This window comes from Pinus tabuliformis, chromosome 4_2 (genome assembly GCF_031772625.1).
Source record: "Pinus tabuliformis cultivar Carrire ecotype Pingquan chromosome 4_2, CPIR1, whole genome shotgun sequence".
NCBI lineage: Eukaryota > Viridiplantae > Streptophyta > Pinopsida > Pinales > Pinaceae > Pinus > Pinus tabuliformis.
Genome location: NC_142304.1, coordinates 524,814,793 through 524,831,195, shown reverse-complemented (window position 1 = coordinate 524,831,195; position 16,403 = coordinate 524,814,793). Strand labels below are relative to the sequence as shown.

The following is a 16,403-nucleotide window of genomic DNA, read 5'->3' as shown; positions in this document are numbered from 1 at the left end:
TTAAAATTAAAATTCTAAAAATTATGTTTTCATTATAAACATTCGTATTAACAAAAAAAAATACATTTAAAATAATATTTTTCCACCAAATTTCTAAGTAAATCATTAAACTTCCCCACATAAAACATCCTGTTACTAATTTGTTCCTCTTCTATTCGTCCACTGAAGAGGATTTTGAGGACATTGTTGTCACTAGATGATTGATCTGCATCACCTGAAAATCAGGGAAATAAAAATATACTTAATACTAACCGATGAGGTCATGCAGCAATGAATGGAATAGACACATTTATTCTCATGGCTTCAACTCTCTATAAAAAGTTTAATTAAGGAAACTTATCAAAAGTGATTTATGTTTAACAGTACTAGAAAAAAACTTACCTCTTTTTCCCAATTGGTTTTCCAGGTAATAAATACGAGGACAATGGTTTGCATTGCAGTTCCGCATATCATTCCGATCCAAATCCCCTGCAACCAGCATTATAAGCAGTATAATGCTACAAATAAAATCTACATCCATGAAAACTGATAAACAGGTATTCTAGTAATAAAGTGTACTCACCATTATACTTAAATCAAAAACAAAACCTAATATCAGGCCAAATGGAAGACCAATGAAATAGTAGCATATAATGTTTACATAAGCAACAATGTACTGTTTTCCTAGACCAACCGCCACACCTGATTGGAAATAAAAACGAAAGTTCATTAAAAAAAGACTTCATCTCTACCCTAAGATTATAAATTCATTAAAAATCTAAGATTATAAATGTCATAACATCTGAGAAAAAATCGTAAGAAATGGGAATTTGAAGAGGTTGTGATATGCAGTTTACCGATGAGAACCGGCTGTACACTGTTGAGGATGATTGTGCATGCTAACAAGATGGCCAATTTGGCAACAGCCTCTTGCACTGCAGTGCTCTTTGTAAACAAATAACCCAAATCACTGCGGAAAAGCAGCAGAAGCACCAAAATGACAATTCCTATAATAGAGGAATAGGCCGTTGAGAGAAGTATAGAAAATTTGGCTCCACGGGGATTCTGGGCTCCAAGTTGGTTGGCCACCCTCACACTGCATCCAACAGTTCAAGGGAATGTAAGGGTGCTCTTCAACAGATGCTGGGGCTTCTATTGCATCAGTCTTGACTACAAAGGTGCTCTTAAAGTTTAAAGTTTTTGAGGAATTACCTGGTTGCAACAAGAAATCCAAGCGGTATAGACAATTCCCAGTCGTTGATGTTCAAGCTGTAAGGTATTCAGACACCATATAGTTTAACATGAATGCAACCTCTTATTCTGTAATAGCTAAATCGACCACTATAATTTCATTGACTTGACAAATTGCGATTGTTTTATCTTTTCATTAAAATATGAAAAGTAATTACTTGTGTTGCCAAAAACTGTACTGCAGGCTTGGAATGGAGCTCTGTGGCTCCACTCAAGCGATGTGTGGCTTGGCATAGCAAACTGCGATTGGAATTGAATTCTGCGGCCCCTGTGAAGCCAATCTGTGGCTTGACAGAGCAGATTGTGAATGTTTCATTTTGTATACCTATTTCATACTGAACACTGGTTGGATTCATATGTGGATTGCTACCTCCGCTGACACTAATCTACATGCCCACTTCATAGTGGACAGTGTACCTCTGATTCATAGCGTAGATTACTCCATCTTTTTCACAATTAATGTTAATGGTTTTTTCTGTATCATATAAAAATGAAATAGAGATATTTAAAGCCCATTTGCTTACCAAATAGTGAGGGAATTAACAAGAACTTCAGTGTTCTTTACTTGTCCTGTCAGCAGAACCAAAATTCTGTAATACCAAATCTCCAAGCTGTTGATAACAATGGAAAACCTTAGAAATCCCAATGCATAATGGGTAATGGTTTTGCAGTGGGTAAATAGGGATATCCTCAGATAAGCTAGTCATATAAATACGTTATTCAAAGCTCAAAAGTACTTACCATAGCATGACACCAGATGCAACAGATAGTTTTAGAAATGGCCAAATTTCACAAAAAGCTTCCCTTGAAAATCCAATCCATGTGAGTGGGCACCCTCCACAGGTAACATACAGGAATTGGATAATAGCAGGTATCCACCACCCAATGTCTAGTGAGGCTAGTGCCCCGTTGAGGCCCATATTCCACTTCAAAACAAAGAGCCAATTTAACAGAACGGAGACTACTGTTCCAACTGCAGCTGACCATGCTATGATACTGTTCTTTCTCTGTGAAATTAAATATCTCTGAATGGCAAAATAGAATGGAAATGAAAAATGAAGAGGAATGCACCACAGTGCTACTCTCCCTGATAGTTGAGAGACATCCTCAGACTGTCCCAGGAGCCTGAGAATAGGGGTTGTAAACAGAAACAGGGGAAGAAGAAGCACTGAGAATCCCAGGAGTACAATCCAAGAGCGTTGGAGATATATTCCGAGCATATGGTGTTTATTTGCCCCAACAGCTTGCCCACAAAGAGTCCCAAGCGCATTCCCCATTCCAATCTGTTAAAGCAAGATTAAATATAAAACATTACATTTCACAAGATTTTCTAAATTATATACATGATTCTAAATTGCAGTCAAAGACAAAGGTACATTTTACAAAACAAGTGAACCTCTGTTTTTTATCATGTCTTCTGGTTTTATATGTTTTGTGTAAGCCTAGCTTAATCTTTACAGTTGGGTCCAGTCTTCAACTTCTCTTTTCATAAAATTTTAAACTTAGAAGTTGATAGAAACTTAAAATGTAAAGATCAGATTAGAAGTCAATAAAGACTTGGACAATCATACTCACCAAGATTCCAGAATCGAACCCTATAATGAGACCAACCACCAAAGAAAACGCTGCAAGTTCCAAATCACCAATGTGCCCAACGAATGCCTGTGTAATCACAGTTAATCCGGAGGTTGCTACTCGACTGACGATAGCCGCCGCTGCAATGCCCCATATGGCTTTCGACTCCAACCAAAACGATCCTCTGCTGGTAGCTGCCGACAAATCCTCGCTGCTTCTATCGGTTTCATTTTGGACGAGAGGACTACAGAGCTGCCCTTCTTCCATAATAAAGGACTATATGTCCACACAAATGACTTTATTCAATGCTGCAGTAAGGAAACTCAAAATTAGTTGAGGGTGTATATCTATCCAATTTGCAATAAGAAGAGGATAAAACTCTAGAGCCCTTACATAATTTATCTGGAAGCCTAATCTATGCAGTATTGCTGTATTGATAATGAGTCCCCATCCAACTTGCGATAAGAATAGGATAAAACTGTAGAGCCCTTACAGAATTTATACAGCAATGTAATCAAACGAAGGAGAATGAATTCCACCAAACTCCTCACGTTTCTGCAACTTCCAACAACCAGTTAGGCGGCAGTCAATTTCTTCTTAAGTTCATGGAATGGGGCTCCTCGGTCAGTGAGAAAGCACCTGGGACCATGTAGTGGCAGACACCTTCATTCGATAAAATAAAATAGGAATGCTGACGCTCAAATTCCTGTGTATACAAACCATAACTTATCTGGCGGGGGACAGACGCCGCCTGTACGCACACCGCATTTTAGTGGCTGAATTTTTAATTCGAAGAAAGAATTGATGACAATATTTTACTCTTACAACTTTCAATGTTATTCTTATTTTAAGTCTAACTAGTTCGAGGAATTGCTTGGAAAATTATGGAAATTTTCGTTTTTATAGTTGTTAAACTTCAAAATTTTAGATGTTTTAGACGTTTTGATGGTGCTGAATCTATTTCCACCATTAAAAACACTGTTTCTACAGGATTTTATGAAAATTTTTTGCTCAAATTCAGACCACTTTTCACTGTTCGAATAATTCCTCCGCCTGAATAAACGACTCCTATTTTATTCACCACCAAAATACCATGTTAATATAAATTAATATAACCACATTAAAAATATTTTGAACAAAAAGCTTATTGATTTCTGAATTTTCACAGTTTCCTCCAAATTAAACGTTCCTCTCGTTTTACAGTGATAAGTCACTCACCTCGCTGTTTAAGCATGCATATATTTGAGAATCTAATGTTGATATGGTCATGGATTCGAACCTCGCGGTGGGCGTCCAAACTTTATTTTCCCAATTTCATCTCTGAATTTTCGTTTTTCCCTCGAAATTGAGCATTTCATTTGTCATGCACCTCGCTCTTTAAACCTGCATATATTTGAAAATCTTTGGAATGTTGTTGTGGTCGTGGGTTCGAGTCCCACGTTTGGCGTTCAAACTTTATTTTCCCTCCTATTGGGTTTTGTCTTTTCTTTTTGGGTTTTGTATATTTTCAAACTAATTTTTAAATTAGATTTATAGATTTTAAAGTAGTAATTAATTTCATAAAACAATTTTTTTTAACATTTTTAATTTGATTATTTTTTTTAATTTCATTTTATATTTACTATTAATGTATATATAAGGAGTACTATTAATGTATATATAAAGAGTACTGCGAATTTTTAGAGATTTTTTAGAGATTTATGTGACATTGCTATGCATGATGGTTCATGGCAAAGATGTTGGGGTCTCAAATTTCCCGGCAGCTCCTATTTCCCGGACGTACGTTTTCATCTTCGGAGGTCTGACAACAAACAGGAGCTGCCGCCACCACTGTCCTGCAGGAGTGATACTTACCATTTTAGATGTTTAATAACTTATAAAATTAAGAAGAGTTTTTTTCATGTAGAAATCACACAGGAGCGTGAATTTAGAAGTTATAAAATTTTCTATTAAAATCAATATTATAATTTAGAGTAAAAATGGTTATTGTAATTATATAATTTTTTTATTAAAATTTATATTGTAATTTAAGATAAAAAAATTTATTATTTTTATATAGAAAATATTAAAAAAAGAAAATTAGTAGGATCAATTATTTAGTATTCTAAGTAATTAAAACGGATAATAATGCCATGAAAAAATGAAAATTGTATTAATATAAGTTTATTTTAATTATTACTTCAATAGAATAATAATGTGTCTATAAGAGAATTTCTATCTATAGCACATTTATTTGGTTTTTTTAGTATAAGTTTTAATTAACTCATTTTTACATATTTATTTGATTATTTTAACATAAGTTTTCATTACTTCATTTTTAAAACAATTATATGGAAAAATATAATTAGAGATGAACATCTATACTTATTTTATAAATATGGAGATAACATTATTATTATTATCATTATTATTATTATTATTAGTTTTGAATGTGTGACCTTTTAGGATGAGACACATGCTCTTAACCATTTGGCCCGCTCAAGCTGTGTTCATATATGTAATGATCTATTGTTTTTAGAATAAACAAATAATATAAAAACATTAATTAAATTTAAAATTTTGAGTAATTTAGATAGTTAGTAAGTTTGGGAAAAAAATAATATTATATTAAAAATATTCTAGAGTTCTATTAAAAATGAGTATACCACAAATTGAGATATCCTTAAAATGAAGGATATCGACAATGCAAATCTAAATTTTGTAATTCTTAGCCTCAAAAACTTACAAGTCTTTTGCAAATATATATATATATAAAATTAATCAAAAACCTTAAGAATACCCATACATTTAATTTCACATGGCTTCAAGCTCTACAATGATGAGCTCTTGCCCATAATTTTTGTGTTTGGGCTTATGATAAAGATTCTGGACTTTAAACATTACTGTAGTTCGTGGGGAACTTGCCATTTTATTATGGAGGAAACTTGTCATCTTATTTTTGAAAAAAATATGATGTCTTTTTCTTGGTTTTTTTGTTCCAACATGAATTTCAATTATATATTTTTTAATATAATTAAAGAATATGATATAATTGCTCATTTGCTCAATCATATCAAAAATTCCTAAAATAAGAAATACTATATAGTAATTTTTTTATGGAAGGTTAAACTCATATTTACTTTTTTTATTATTTAAAGAGCAATTTCTAAATATGTAATGCTCCAATACAATTATAATACTTGACCTTTCATTAAAAAAAAATTAAAACCATGATTAGTGTTGGGTACATGTTAGAGAGGCTAACTTATTAGCAAAGGTTCCTTACTCATTTACAAGGCATTCCCCCTTAAAACTCTAAAAGTTGGTACAAATATGTTATAGCCATATTAACCTTTTAGACTTCGACAATAATTGGCAAATGAAGGTTTAAGCATTTCGACGAAGACACCATAATAAATAAAAATAACATAAACTTAATCAAAATTTCATTTTTTTATAAGAAAAAAGTCTTCACTTTTATGAAAAAAATATTTTAATAAAATGGCATATTGCATTAAATCAGGTAATCGGTTAAATATTTTCTTAAAATAAGGATTTTTTTTTAAAGAAACGAGGTTTCAAAGAAATTTGATTTGGAAAAAGGCATACCAATAGAGATTAACCTAAACTTGGGAGAATGGAAGCATAGACAAATTTTGGATTATGAACAAATTCTTTTTAAATGTCAACACTTTCACAACTATGGTCAATTTGCAAGGGACTGTTCTAAAGTTGGGCAAAAACTTGTGGATATCTTAGTTCCCCAGTTGGAATAGTGGCAAAAGCAAAAGAAAGGTCTGAAAGGGAAAGGAGCCTCTCAAAAAACTCAAGGAACTACAGGTAATATCATAGCTCCTTCCTCTAACCCTTTTAACATTCTCATCTCCCCACATGAGGTGGAAGAAACTTCCATCCTGCAAGAAGAAGACATAAGAAATGAAAAGGAAATGGAAATCGATGGAACTGAGGATGGTGAAATAGTAATGGAATGTAGTCCAACCAAAGGAATCAAGTTCATTGCCTCCCCTTCAAGGGTGGCCATGGCATTAGAACCCCCGAGCGACCTTCCAAGAAATGTTAGTGAAGAAATAGGTAGAGTCATTACTCGGCATATGACTCATAACTTAACTTGGGTAGACGATTGCAACAGTCACAAAATTGAGAGCTCCAAAAGAAAAGGCAGATCGAAACAAAAATTTCTAAGTGAAAAGGAAGTTGAGTTGAATAAAAGACTGGGAAGTCAACCAGTTATTATAGAAATACTGAAAGGGAAGGTAGTAAAAAATAAGGTAGGAAAGGATGGTGGGCTTGGTCAAGTCACATCTTCTGAATGAAATTAATTTCTTGGAATATAAGGGGACTAGGTAACCTCGCAAAAAACCTAGTTGTGCGAGATATAATAAGACAAGAATCTTTGATGGTTGTTTTTCTCCAAGAAACAAAACTGGACGAGACAGAAAGCTGCCGAATTATTTTGGAAAGAGTGCTTCGAGATTTTTTAATAATCTAGAGGAGCTTCTGGAGGTCTGGGTATTTTTTAGTCAAATATGCATTTTGCACTAGTGGAAAAACTAAAAACGAAATCTTGGGTGATGACACTCTTAGAGGTAAGAGAAACTGGAGGACGAATACCCTTTATAAATATTTATGCTCTAGTGCTATATAGTGAAAAGGTGGAATTCTGGGACTCTTTGGATATTCTAAAGGAAAGGAATATGCATCTTAATTGTGTGATTGGAGGTGACTTCAATACCATTTTAAATAATGCAGAAAAAAGACGAGGAACTATAGTGAGGGATCCGTTCAAAGATCGAATGGAAGACTTAATAGACAGTTGGGATTTTCTGGATGTTATTCCAAAGGTAGGGAAATACACTTGGTCAAATAGATGAACTAGTCCTCAATACATTGCAACTCGCTTCGATTCTTTTCTGATTCATAGTTGCTGGTTTTTTATAGGTAGTGACAGTTCTTCATCTATTGAATCCCAAGGAGATTATGATCATCGAACTATTATGATCAAAATGGAGAAGGTGGAAAACCTTGGGCCTCTGCCTTTCAAGTTCAACACAGATTGGGGGCTATCGGAAGAGGTGGGGGATTTGGTGGTAAGGGCATGGAAGACCATTGTTCAGGGCTCCCCAAACTTTGTATGGGAATCCAAGCTAAAGAATGTGAAATGGGAACTCAAGAAATATCTAAAGGATAACTATCAACCTCTAGGAAAAAAAAGGAGAGACAAAGTTCAAGAACTTGAGGAACATTACAAATTGATGGAAGAAGCCCCAATTGAGGAAAAGCACATTCATCATGAAGAGGAACTCTCTAGCCAGATATTTGCCATAAGGTGTCAAGAAGAAAATATTTGGAGGTTAAAATCCCGTAGCCTATGGTTAAAAACTGGGGACTCCAATGCTACCTTCTTTCATAAGCAAGCCAAGATAAGGGAGGCACGAAATAGAATTAAATAAATAGAGCATGTTGGGAAGCCAAACGTTTTCTCCTTCGAGGGCATCAAGGAGGAGGCCCCAATCTTCTTCAAATATCTCCTCAGTAAAGATCATATTCCTCTCGATCGAGCTAAGGACTTCCTCCGTCCTTTACCTCAGGTGATCTCTCTTGCAACCAATCTTCTCCTACTAGATGAAATTAAGGATGAGAATGTTTAAAGAGTGGTTTGGTCCTTGGAACTTGAAAAAGCTCCTGGGCTTGTCTAGTTCTCTATTTGTTTTTATCGAGTATATTGGAATACTATTAAAAAGGATCCCTTGATAATGCTAAGCCACGACAAGAATCAAAAAGAAAATTGGTGGAAACACTAATTATTCATTTCTTGCTCTAATCCCCAAGGAAGCCAACCCAACCAACTTCTCCAGGCCTGTCTAGTTCTCTATTTTTTTTTATCGATTATATTGGAATACTATTAAAAAGGATCCCTTGAGAATGCTAAGCCACGACAGAATCAAAAAGAAAATTGGTGGAAACACTAATTATTCATTTCTTGCTCTAATCCCCAAGGAAGCCAACCCAACCAACTTCTCCAAATTTCATCCCATTTCGCTCTACAACTCTTCTTACAAAATCCTAACCAAAATCATTACCAACAGAGTCAAACCTTTACTCTCTTCCTTTATCTCTGAGAACCAAGGGGGATTTATGCAGCACAGATATATCTTTGATAACATAATTTTGGTCCAGGAAGCTATTCATTCGAGAAAGGATGTGAGAGAAGTTGGATTCATATTTATTAAGTTGGACATGGCCAACACTTTTGATTGGGTACTTCCTTTTCCTTGTTTTGGAAAAAATAGGTTTCAATGGACCAACCTCCTTCTTTGCTACTTCTAGAGGACTTCGACAAGGGTGTCTATTGTCAACTTTGCTCTACATAATAATGGCTAAAACCTTGAGCAAAAATATTGAGGTAGCAAGGTTGGATGGTTCTCTTCCAGGCCTAAGCATTGCTAGAAATGTTCGGGAAGTCAACCACTCCCAGTTCACAGATGACACTCTCCTTCTTGGTGGTGCCTCCTTAGTTATTGCCTCAATATTCAAGAGTATCTTGGATTTATACCTTCTTTTGTTTGGAGGTTTGATCAATAAAAAGAAATGTCAATTTATTGGTTGGAATTGCTCTGGGGTTATTTTGACTGAAATTTCCATATTGCTAGGGTTCCCAATTTATATTGACAGAAACTCCTTTTCCTATCTTGGGATTCCAATATCCTTTAAGTAGGAGTCTAGGGAAGACTAGGATTCTGTTGTGCAAAAAATCAAAAAAAGGATTCAATATTGGGGAGCAAGGTGGCTAAATCTAGCAAGGAGGGTCATTCTGATCAAATCGGTTCTCTCCTCCCTTCCAGTGTATCTGGGGTCAGGTTTGTTAGCTCCAAAGAACATAATTCATAGATTAAGTAGTATAATCCGAAAATTCCTCTAGCAGGGAGGCAAAAATAATGAAAACAAATTCCATCTTGTCAACTGGAAAATGGTAAGGAAGCCAAGGAATATGGGGGGATTAGCAATCAAAGACCTCGAATTCATGAATCTAGCTCTTGGTGCCAAACTGGTTTGGAGGTTACTCTCAAATTCAAATGAATGGTGGAAAAAGGCCTTTACAAGGAAATACTTCCACAAAAATCGTCTCCTCAGACATGAAGGAGAAGTTTGAGAAGGGAAAGGTACCAAAATTTGGAAGCTTTGCAAAACAACGACCCCGCTTTTGTTGAATCATCTAGGTTGGCAACCGGCTAATGGGAAGCGTATTCATATGTGGAAATATCGCTCTCCCCTCTCTGATATATTAGCTGATGACCAAGGGTTTATGGATCTTGAAAATTGGATGATGGAACATGGTTTTACTCATCTAGCTGACATTTCCAGTTGGGATGAACAAGGAAATTGGAACGGGTGGAGAACATTGAATCTTCCCAAGCATTTGTTGCATCATTGACATTCAATACTATGCCATCTGAAAGGGTTTGCACCTATTGCTACCAGCAAATTGGATAAACAAATTTGGCTTGGAGGGAAATTTAAAAAGTATACAGTCAAAGAGGGATATGCTATGCTCAGTAAGAAACTTCCCTCTCCATCTCCAACATGAATATGGGAAAATATTTGGAACAAGGATGGTCTCCCAAAGGTCAACATCTTCTGTTGGGAGCTGGTCCATGAGAAAATTTTGACAACTGAGAACCTCAGGAAAAGAAACATCCATGGGCCTTCTCATTGCGTGCTTTGTGGCAAGGCGGAGGAATCCATCAAGCATCTCTTTTTCTTTTGCCCCTTCTTAGTGGATACTTGGAAATTTGCTCTCATGCATTTTTTTCATCTATCTTTTATTCTTGATGAGTGGAATGTGATGTTTAATCTATGGCGATCTCAATATCCTTTTCCTAAGAAATCTAGCTCCCTCTTTATGCGATGTTGGATGGAATTTCCAAAATTCCTTTGTTGGTCGATTTGACTTTGCCGAAATCAAGTGATCTTCCAAGATAAATGGCGCTCCCCAGAATCTGTTGCCATGAAATGAATGCAACTCCTATTTGAGGTGATATCCTCTCGAGGATATGATGAAGAGGAAATAAAGGATCTATCTGCAGAAGAAAAAGATTAGCTCAAAATTTCTAAAAACTCAAAGTCTACCTCCAATAAAAAAAAGAATAATAAAGTCCCTCCATTCTATATTAGACTGTCCAGGGAAAATTTTGAAGAATGGCAAAGGAATATAGGGAAAGTTCAGCGCTTTTTCGATGGTGCTTCGAAAGGTAACCCTGGGGAGGCAGGAGCGGGAGGGGTGATATTTAACCTCGAAGAAAAACATGAAACAAAGTAAGCATGGGGACTTGGGAAAACCTCAAATAACCAATCTGAAGCTCTCTCTCTTTGGCAAGATCTGAAGATAAGCATCTCCAAAGGCATAAACAAATTGATTATTGTTGGTGATTCAAAATGCTTAAACCTTCATTTGTCAATTATTGTCCAAGTCTAAAAGGTTAATATGGATATAATGTATTTGTACCAACTTTTAGAGTTTTAAAGGGGAATGCCTTGTAAATGAGTAAGGAACATTTGCTAATAATTTAGCCTCTCTAACATGTACCCAACAATAATCACTGTTTATTTTTTTTAATGAAAGGTCGAGTATTATAATTGTATTGGAGCATTATATATTTAGAAATCACTCTTTAAATCAATTAAAAAAGTAAACATGAGTTTAACCTTCCATAAAAATATTACTATATAGTATTTCTTATTTTAGGAATTTTTGATATAATCAAGCAAACGAGCAATTATATCATATTCTTTAATTATATTAAAAAAGATATAATTGAATTCATGTTGAACTAAGAAACCAAGAAAAAGACATCATATTTTTTTCAAAACTAAAATGACAAGTTTCCTCCATAATGAAATGGCAAGTTCCCTCCACCAAGTATAGTAATGTTTAAAGTTGAGAATCTTAATCATAAGCCCAAACGCAAAAGCTATGGGCAAGAGTTCATCATTGTAGAGCTTGAACCCATGTAAAATCAAATGTATGGGCATTCTTAAGGTTTTTGATTGATTTATTTTTCAAAAATAAAAATAAAATATACTATTATTTATATATATTTGCAAAAGACTTATAGGATCTTTGAGGCTAAGAATTACAAAATTTAGATTTGTATTATTGATATCCTTCATTTTAAGGATATCTCAATCTGTTGTTTGCTCATTTTTAATAGAACTTTAGAATATTTTTAATATAATGTTATTTTTTTCCCAAACTTACTAGCTATGTAAATTATTCAAATCTTTAAATTTAATGAATGCTTTTATATTATTTGTTTATTCTAAAAACAATAGATCATTACATATATGAAATTAATATCTCCATATTTATAAAATAAGTATAGATGTTCATCTCTAATTATATTTTTCCATATAATTGTTTTAAAAATGAGGTAATGAAAACTTATATTAAAACAATCAAATAAAGGATGAGTTAATAAAAACTTATACTAAAAACAACAAATAAATGTTTTATAAATAGAAATTCTCTTATAGACACATTATTATTATTCTATTGAAGTAATAATTAAAATAAACTTATATTAATACAATTTTCATTTTTCATCACAATCTTACCATAGTTTTAAAAACCTGGGATGTTGAATAATTGATGTTACCAATTTTTTTTTCCTAATTTTCATTTTTTAATATTTTCTATATAAAAATAATAAAAAACTTTATCTTAAATTACAATATAAACTTTAATAAAAAAATTATATAATTACAATGACCATTTTTAGTTTAAATTACCATATTGATTTTAATAAAAAAAATAATTATAACTTATTAAACATGTAAAATAGTAATATTAATAAAATGAATAAAAATATTAAAACAAAACACATCTTGATATAATGCCATTTCTTTCATTTCATAAAAATTTAGAAAAATACAACTATATACAGTTACATCACAAGTAAGTGGCCAAATTTCAAAAAGATTATAAAATTTTAATTAAAAAAATAACAAAATATTGAAATACACCGATAAACTTTTCCCACAGAAAGTATTCTCTCTTCCTCATTTATCATTTATGACTTCCACCATATGCGAGGAAATTCCATATATCATACAGATTTTACATCAACATACAAATGGTAAACTACATAGCATGACCAACCAGCATATATCAACAAACGCAAGGTCCTACAGAATTAATCCATTGGCTCTAGTTGTTAGTAGAGACGCATGGACACAGAATCCATATGCCAGAAATTCAAACTCTGGACTTTGACAACTGTGGTGTCATTTCCGAACAGAAATAGTTTGGCAGCTCCATTTAGTGCATGTGTGGGATATGCACGGTCTTCCCCCTTATGCATAGCTCTCCACAATCGAATGGTCAACCTGAAAAAAATTAGAACCAGACCGTGGACATTTCCTTTAATTCTCAAAATCCATGGTTACCTTAAAAAAATGATTTTTTTTTTTTTCTCCAAACAAATAAACGACTTACCAGAGTTCCAACCGAGATGCTCTTTTCGTCTGCCAGAATTGGGACGGAACTCCCATGCATCCCCAATATGAGTTCGGATGCTAGCGAGGATCTGCATTTTGCCGAAAATGAAAAGAGACAATCATGGACAGCATAAACGTTTTCAATATCAATTCCCCTGACCATTCCAAAATTATAAGAAGAGGATTTGAACCCTCACAGAATTATTTTCAGAAACCACCAATTAAGAAAAAAGATAAAACAACGAGGCCATAGCATAGATGTGTCCAATTTCGGGCATTCATGAAGTGTTTTCGTGGGCGCGCTAAAATTTGAAATTTGAAATATCAAATTGAATGCAGCACACTGTACGTATCACTCCGGCAGGACAGTGGTGGTGACGGTTCCTGTTCGTTGTCAGACCTCCCGGAGATGAAAACGTACCTCAGGGAAATTGGAGCTGCCAGAAAATTTGAGACCCCATCATCTTTGCCATGAGCCATCATCCATAGCAATGTCACATCCATCTCCAAAAAGTCTTATTATAGACTACTCTAATATATAATAATAGAAATGATATTAAAAAAATAATATTACAATAAAAATATTATTTATATTAATATAAATATTGTTATTGATATTGATTTAAATATCAAATATAAATATTTATTAATTTATTCAGTAAAGAAGTAATTAATTAATTTAATAATTAAATTTTAAGTTAAATATCATAAATCTTTAAATCAGTCTAGTATCTAAACACCAGATCTATCAAGTGTCGAGAGGGATCAAACCTCTCGAGGTGCAAATAGGTTTGCACCTCGAGAGGTTTGATCCCTCTCGGCGCTTGATAGATCCGATGTTAAGATGAACCTAGGCTGGTTTTAGTTGTGTGCGGTGATACAAAATTTGTTGAACATCTAATCATTTTGATCATTTTCAATATGTTAAATATGTCTAAGATTAATATGGTCAATTTAATTTAAAATTTGCTTAGTTACCTCAGTTTGTTGAGATGAGAGACACTGTTAGTAACTTGAATGATGAAATACAAATTTTGAGCGAAAAGTGTCATTGTAACAATTTTGATAGATAGAAAATGTGAATACTAAGAATATAGTCAATTACAAACAATCTTCATTGCAATCAATCTAAAACTATTTTCTTCTATTGTTCCTATTGTCACACCTATTAGTTTTTTCCATTTTCTCATATCAATCATATGAAAAGAGTAGTTGGAATCATAGACCAATCAAATATTTAACTTGACCTACTGTAGTAAACAACATACCTTGTCTCTGTTGCTCTCCAATATTAATAGTAGTTTTCTCCAAAGTCAATCATTATGACTTATGGAGTGTTAAATCCCAAATAATTTTCAATGGTAGTTACTTTCTATTACTGCATTTGAATGCAAAGTAATTAACAATGTTGATGATGGAAAATGGAAATAATAAGAATGTACCCAATTATAAATAGTTTATAGTTTCAAGAAGCAAACATTTGGGGTAAGCAAACATTTTATTTAGGATGAAAATTCAAGTATTGTATTTATGGTTGCATAATTTTTATGTGCTTACATTGAGAGAGTGTGTGCGTGTTTTTGGGTTAAGAAGGAGAGACAAGGGGAAATAGAGATATAGATGAAGGGAGGGCCGGAAGAAGAGAGAGGCAAATACAGGGAGGGAGGAAGATATGTATATATATATGTGTGGGTGTATGTGTGTGGAGAGAAATGTTAGAGAGAGAGAAGGGGAAGAGAGAGAGAGGGAGGGGAAAGGAAGGCAGGGAGAGAGAGATAGATAGATATATAGAGAGTGTGTGTATGTTTAGGGGTTGAGATAGAGAGATAGAGGAGAGACAATGGGAGATAGAGATATGGATGGAGGAGGTAAAGATGTGATTACACTGAAATCAATGCACACTATTAATCTAATTACATTGAAATTAATGTACATCATACATCTTGTTGCATCAAACCAGAAATCGAAATCTACACTAAAATCAATGCATCTAGTGCAAATAATCAAATAGGATTAGAAATCAACATCTATACTGAAATCAATGCATCTAGTACAAGAAATCAAATAGGATTAGAAATCAATATCTACATTGAAACCAATGCATCTAATGCAAGCAATCAAATATGAGTAGAAATCAACATCTACATTGAAATCAATGCATATAGTGCAAGGTATTAAATATGATTAGAAATCGACATCTACACTGAAATCAATGCATCTAGTGCAAGCGATTAAATAGGATTAGAAATCAATATCTACACTGAAACCATTGCATCATGTTCAAGTAATTAAATAGGAGTAGAAATCAATATTTACATTGAAACCAATGCATCTAATGCAAGCAATCAAATATGAGTAGAAATCAACATCTACGCTGAAATAAATGCATCTAGTGTAAGGTATTAAATATGATTAGAAATCAACATCTACACTTAAATTAATGCATCTAGTGCAAGTGATCAAATAGGATTAGAAGTCAATATCTACACTGAAACCAATGCATCTTGTGCAAGCAATCAAATAGGAGTAGAAATCAACATCAACATTGAAATCAATGCATCTAATGTAAGGTATTCAATAGAATTATAAATAGACATCTACATTGAAATCAATGCATATAGTGCATGTGATCAAATAGGATTAGAAATCAACAACTACATTGAAATAAATATATCTATTTTAGTGAAAATCTAAAATATTCATGACTTTCTAGATCTAACTTCTATGTCTATATTTGTCTCTGTGAGACTCTTTCTTCTTCCCTCTCTCTCTACCTTCCATTCTGTGTCTATCTACCTCCCCCTCTCCTTCTCTCTCTTCCCCTCCCTCTCTCCCCCATCTCACTCTATCTGCCTCTCCCTAAGTTTCTCTATCTTTCTCTTCTTTCCTCTCTCCCCCTGCCATCTATATTTATACCTCCCTCCATCTCTCCTTATTTGTCTCTCTATCTCAACCCCCTAAACATATGTCACTCTCTCTCTCTCTCTCCCTATATCTATCTATCTATCTATCCATCTATCTCTCCCTCTCCCTTTCCCTCTCTATCTCTTCCCCTTCTCTCTCTCTCTCTCTCTCTCTCTCTCTCTCTCTCTACCCCCTCAATC

General features: G+C 33.8%; 1 protein-coding gene across 2 annotated transcripts; it reads right to left on the bottom strand.

The window, feature by feature from the left end:
• Nucleotides 1-3,482, bottom strand: LOC149170310 (protein DETOXIFICATION 27-like). Of its 2 annotated transcripts, none has more exons than XM_089427291.1 (9): nucleotides 3,199-3,482; nucleotides 2,806-3,113; nucleotides 1,972-2,513; nucleotides 1,755-1,841; nucleotides 1,192-1,248; nucleotides 837-1,075; nucleotides 563-681; nucleotides 382-468; nucleotides 1-214 (listed from the first exon to the last, which is right to left on the bottom strand). In XM_089427291.1, the coding sequence occupies exons 2-9, from the start codon at nucleotides 3,070-3,072 to the stop codon at nucleotides 152-154; spliced, it is 1,461 nt and encodes a 486-aa protein (XP_089283417.1). In that variant the 5' UTR covers nucleotides 3,073-3,113; nucleotides 3,199-3,482; the 3' UTR covers nucleotides 1-151. The 2 variants fall into 2 exon arrangements, with proteins under 2 accessions (XP_089283417.1, XP_089283418.1); XM_089427292.1 differs by having other exon boundaries at nucleotides 3,299-3,482.
• Between the last annotated feature and the right edge of the window lie 12,921 nt (nucleotides 3,483-16,403).